At 30.7% G+C, this 6,411-nt stretch overlaps 1 protein-coding gene across 1 annotated transcript; it reads left to right on the top strand.

Moving 5' to 3' along the window:
- LOC125589725 (cytochrome P450 71B21) lies at positions 1-6,068 on the top strand. Its single transcript, XM_048762057.1, has 2 exons — positions 1-2,266; positions 2,365-6,068. Exons 1-2 carry the CDS (start codon positions 1,379-1,381, stop codon positions 2,974-2,976), a joined length of 1,500 nt encoding a protein of 499 aa, XP_048618014.1. The 5' UTR covers positions 1-1,378; the 3' UTR covers positions 2,977-6,068.
- Positions 6,069-6,411: the final 343 nt, after the last annotated feature.

Raw genomic sequence — 6,411 nt, 5'->3', positions numbered from 1 at the left:
TACTTTTCATGTAACCTATAATATTATACGTTTATTAATCTTAATTATTAAAAAGTAATTTGATTAAATTAAGACTAATCATTAATTCCTTTTTTGTTGTTCAATACTAATTCATAAATTTTTACGTACCTTTCTGTTCTGTATTATTTATTCAACTAATATTAATCTATATCTACCGTGAGCATATGAAAATTGACCACAGATATCTAATTATCTATGGTCGGGATAACATTTGAGGATTTATGAAACACGTGGCCACAATAAAAAGAAAGGACGTCTGGTTATTATATATTTAACTAGAAGTATTTTTATCAGCAATTTACAAAAATCTACTTAGTAGTTAAAGGTCTTCCAGTTGAATCTGCCTTAGAAAAACTAAAATATACTCTAGTTTGTAATTTTTATTCTGAGTGACGGATTATTGATATTCTTTATGGAATTTTGTTAAATAGATTTAACATTTCCTTCGTTATTTTTTTTCTTAATACATTTCTTTCAGTTTTTTTGGAATTCTATTGAGTCTACAATTTTGGATTCTACACAGCATTATTTGAATGATGGATTGCTAAATTTGGACCTAATCACTAAAGTCTATATGTGTCTATAAAGTGATATATGGCTACAATAAAGTAACAAATATTGGACGTAATCCGCCTATTGCTTTCAACCAAGTTTAACTTTGTAGTTGCCCACGTTATTTTTCTTCTTTGTCAAAAAAAAAAGGTTTAACTTTGTAAGTAAAAAGTTAATTCAACTTGTTTTTTAATGAATTATCCCATGATAAAAATATATATAAACTTAGTTTCCTGTAGCTAACAGAGTTATTTAAACAGCACCTTCTGTAAATTGGAAAAGAAAAAAAATCAAAATTCATACGATTTAATTAGTGGAATTCGTATTATTAGAAACTATTAATATTGTCTAAGAAAATGCTAATATTCAATGGTAAGATGAAACTGAAACTGAAAGTATAGTAACTAATCTTAAGCCATTTCAGAAAAAGGTTTATCAATTTCAGTTAAACGATTTAACCGGCTATATACAGTATATATTAACCAAACCGGTTCTGTGAGCCGTTTTAAGGTAATTTTGGGAATGCAACCGATTCTAGAATATTTTGGCCGCCGGACATCGGAGATTTAAATTAGTTGTCGTAGACGACATGCGTATTAATGGACCACGTAAAGTTGTCAGCTTCCTTTTATTAAACTAAAGTTTTTAATCTGATGATTTTTTTTGACTTAGTCAACGTTAACACCATGCACGTACAAAAATACCTATATATAGTTCTTCTAATCACGCAATATTCACTCAAAACACAAATCAACTTAACAACAACAACAACAACGAGATCAACAACAGAAATATCAAATCAAGAATGTCGATGTTTCTCTATTTCATTTTGTCAATGCCTCTCCTTTTTATTTTCTTCAAAAGGCTCTCATATTCTAGGGGGAAGCTTCCTCCGGGACCTATAGGTCTTCCGATCATCGGAAACTTGCACCAACTTGGAAAATCACTTCACAGATCATTTCACAAACTCTCTCAAGAGTATGGACCGGTGATGTTTCTTCGTTTCGGCGTGGTCCCTGTGGTTGTGTTCTCCACAAAAGAAGCAGCTGAAGAAGTTCTCAAGACTCATGATCTCGAGACTTGTACCCGACCAAAGCTAGCCGCGACGAAGTTGTTCTCTTACAACTACAAAGACATTGGCTTTGCTCAATACGGTGATGACTGGAGAGAGATGAGGAAGCTTGCGATGCTTGAGCTCTTTAGCTCCAAAAAGCTAAAAGCATTCAGGTATATTAGAGAAGAAGAGAGTGAATTGCTCGTCAAGAAACTCTCGAAGTCCGCCGAGACACAAACTTTGGTGGATTTGAGAAAAGCTCTTTTCTCTCTTACAGCGAGTATCATATGTAGACTTGCTTTCGGACAGAATTTCCACGAGTGTGATTTTGTCGATATGGACAAAGTTGAAGAACTTGTGCTCGAGTCTGAGACCAATCTTGGCTCATTCGCGTTCACTGACTTCTTCCCCGCGGGTCTTGGGTGGGTTATAGACCGGATCTCTGGCCAACATTCCGAGTTGCACAAAGCCTTTGCAAGACTTAGTAATTTCTTCCAACATGTGATCGATGATCATTTGAAGCCTGAACAACCTCAAGATCATTCAGACATCATTGGTGTCATGCTGGATATGATCAATAAAGAGAGCAGAGTAGGCACTTTTAAAGTCACATATGACCATCTTAAAGGAGTCATGTCGGTGAGTATAGCAAACTTTTCAAATAATTTTATGTGTACACATTATATTGAGATTTAAATATTGTTATACTAACATTAACTTGTTTGTTATATGATCAGGATGTATTTTTGGCGGGAGTAAACGCAGGAGCGATAACGATGATATGGGCCATGACAGAGCTGACAAGACATCCAAGAGTGATGAAGAAACTCCAACAAGAGATTCGAGCAACTCTTGGAGACAACAAAGAAAAAATCACGGAGCAAGATTTGGAGAAAGTTCACTATTTGAAACTTGTGATACAAGAAACTTTCAGACTACACCCACCAGCTCCCCTCTTGCTCCCAAGAGAGACTATGTCTGACATCAAGATTCAAGGTTACAACATTCCTAAAAACACAATGATTGAGATCAACACTTACGCAATAGGACGTGATCCCAATTGCTGGACGAACCCTAACGAGTTTATCCCCGAGAGGTTTATAGATAACCCTATAGACTACAAGGGTCAGCATTTTGAACTGTTGCCATTCGGTGGAGGCCGTAGGATCTGTCCCGGGATGGCCACTGGGATGACCATCGTGGAGCTCGGTCTACTTAATGTTCTTTACTTCTTTGATTGGAGTTTGCCCGATGGAATGACCATTGAAGACATTAACATGGAAGAAGCTGGAGCTTTCGTCATAGCCAAGAAAGTCCCGCTTGAGCTGGTTCCAGTTATTCATTACTAGTGGCTGATGCCTTGATACCGTTTGAGTTTCGTTTGTTTCGCTCTTCGCAGTCTCACGATTAATTCCTTTGTCTGTTTTTTTTATAGGTTCCCTAATGTCACTTGTTTGTTTAATAAATTCTTAAAAGCAATAAATAAATGTCTGTTTATTAAGCGGTATTTTTGGTCTGTTAGCCCTTATCAATTTTTCACATTTTCGACTATTGTGGTTCTGTTTCTTAGCTTTTTTTTAGTTAAAAGTTAAAAAACAGTTTATTAACTTCCGCTAAGAATCCCATTCTAAAAACTCCGGGTTAATCATGCTCTTACAATAATTATATTTTTGAAGGCAGTTTCGTTATATGAGTCCTTAGATTTGGGTGTACTACGCAGCATTGTATGAATAGAAGATTGGTAACACTCACGTATTTTTTAAAGCTAATCACTGTATTTGTTAATAAGATAACCATGATTAACCTGGAGTTTTTAGAGTGAAATTTTTATCAGAAATTAAGAAACTGTTTCTTAACTTTTAACTAAAAAAACTAAGAATCGGTTCTTAAAATCCTTATTTAAGAACCGGTTCTTAGCTTTTTTAGTTAAAAGTTAAGAAATAGTTTCTTAACTTCCGCTAAGAACCCCATCTTAATAACCTCGGGTTAATCATGCTCTTAACGTGATATATAACCTTGATGGTTTTCAGTCAACTTCAACTTTCTAAGTAACATGATGCTACTATTTAATTCAACCTTAAATTTCAGTTTTATGAAGTCAACAGTTTTGGGTTTACGCGACACAGTACTTGAATGGAAGAATCCTAAGACCATCTTCAACAATGATCCTTAGCACAAATCCTTAAGAAAAAAATTATTATAAAATTATGTGGACTCCATTTCATCTATGTTTTTGTGCCAGCAAAATCTCATAGACTCTCTGGTTAAGGATTCGATTTAGTAAGCCTCTTAACTATTCGTGGGTCCCACTGACACGTGCTAGTCCGCGATTGGCTAATTTTTTTTTTTTAATCCGAAAAAATAATAAAATAATCATTATTTTTAAGAATTTGTGCCTTAAGTATCACCATTGCTATGTCCTAATGTTGGAACGTCGGACCTAATCACGTGTATTATATCTACATTTATTTATAAGATAAGATGCTACCTGTATGGCTTTCAGTCAACTTTAACTTTCTATATAGTATACTAATATGTAATCCGACATGTCCTTTAGTTATCTTTTTAATAAAATTAAACAAGGATACAATCAATTCAGACTTAGTTCCTTGAATTATGATGTAATGTACAGTATAACTTTTTTAAATTAATACTCTATAAATTAATATACACTAAAAATTTCTACAAAATAATATAATTTTATAATCCCAAATCGAGTTTTTGGTTCAATTAATATATCCATAAATTAATATATCTATAAATTAATAAAAAAATATATTTTTGGTGTAGTCCCAGCATTATTAATTTATACAGGTTTCACTGTATATAATGACTCTAAACAACCCTTCTCGAAATCGATAAAAATAAACTTCAAAAGAGTTTTAGCCAGTGCATTGTTGGAAGCCAATATTAATGTGTAAATAAAAGAGATTAGTTTTGAAATGGTAGGTGAATTGATATTAATTATAGTTGAATTGCATATGTCTAATTTTAAGCCGATTTTAAGTAAACTTGCAAATACAACTGATTAATGTAAAATAATGGTATGCCTTCAGTCAAAAAAAAAAAGTTAAATAATGGTGGCTAGCAAATACTAGAAGATTTGGCCGCCGGGTATAGCCGTATAGGAGATTTTAAATTAATTGTCGTAGATGCGTATTCATAAACCACACGTATATTTGTCAGTTTCCTTTCACTACTAAACATTTTAGTCAGAGAAGTCCAATTATAGAGATCTTCTTAGACAAGAGTCTACGTCGCCCCAGTTCTAATAGCAAATTTGGACAACTCTTTTTTTTTTTAAACTAAATTTGGACAACTCTTTTAGATAAGAGTCTACTTTACCCAGTTCCAAGAGCAAAGTTATTTGTATTTGATTAAATATATAAGCATATGTCTTTACATATATGTACATGCTCTCATCTGTATTTATGTAATCATGTTCTAGTAGTTACGATTTGTAAATTTCCAGGTACTAATCATGAAAATATTATCTTAAACTATACTAAACCTTTATCCTGATCTTTTTCATTTTATAATGGATAACATTTATTATAATTTGATAATTTTTAATTGTTTGAATATATGTTGGTTGTTCATATTGTGTTTGGCTATATTGGTCCTCTGATCATGTTTACTATATGGACAATTTATATTGTATTTGTTTATAAATCTAACTATTTAGTATACTTGAGTATATTAATACACATATTTATCCAAGATATAGTTTCATAGACAAATAAGATGTCAGGTTTCAAGTTTTATGAATCGATATGTTTTATATGCCAAATAATTCTTAACATTTAGAACATTTACGAATAAAATAAAGAGTTAACGTGTAGAAATATTAAAGTTGATAAGAAAATTTTCACAGAGTTTAGAATATAGTGCTATTCTAAATTATTAAAATAATATTTATTTTTGAATTGTTACAATTAAATATATATATATATATATATCAATTAATATATATATATATCAATTAAATATATTATTAAATCAGGCATTAGTTGTATTTAAATACATTATATATACATATATTGTATTTGTATTGAAATTTTAGGAAATCGGATTTCATGTCTAAAAAGCTACAGAGATACATATTATACTTAAATACATACATACATTTTAGTATTATATTTTAAGAATCTGATTTTTGAAATAGAATATTAGTATCTAACTTAAATTGAAAAAAATTGCTGATTTAACATAGATATTAATGTTATATATATACATATATTAGCATGTTTATGAAATTCAGAAAATCGAAGATATTTAAGTAAAACTTGAATAGTGGTTAAAAACTATAACTATTGTTTTATTGATATATTTGAATTCACCTAAAACTAGTAATAATCAACACTAAATAAATAATGAAAATTGGTTTACTTAAATTATAATGATATGGTTCAAAAATATATAGCATACTAGTATACACTGTAAGTTACAATATAACAGAAATGTACCTAATATACTATTGTATGCTATAATTTAAATTATAATATTATATATATATATATATATATAAGGTAGTATATACGATGGTAAACTATGATATACCATATGGTATGACCTAAATGTATTTAGCATATTATCTTATGATATGTCAACTATAATATAGTATTGTATAGGTGCATTAGTGAATATTAAAAAAATGTAAATCGTTCATATATAGACATATGTACGAAATCTCTTTTCCAAATTATAGTTTTTGTAACTACACTAGCTTATAGGTATATGTATGGTAAAACTAATAGATAATACTACACAAGCGATTTTACAGT

This window comes from Brassica napus, chromosome C7 (assembly GCF_020379485.1).
Source record: "Brassica napus cultivar Da-Ae chromosome C7, Da-Ae, whole genome shotgun sequence".
NCBI classification, from domain to species: Eukaryota; Viridiplantae; Streptophyta; class Magnoliopsida; order Brassicales; family Brassicaceae; genus Brassica; species Brassica napus.
Note: the sequence above shows the minus strand (reverse complement) of the source record. Positions and strands in the feature narration are given on the sequence as shown.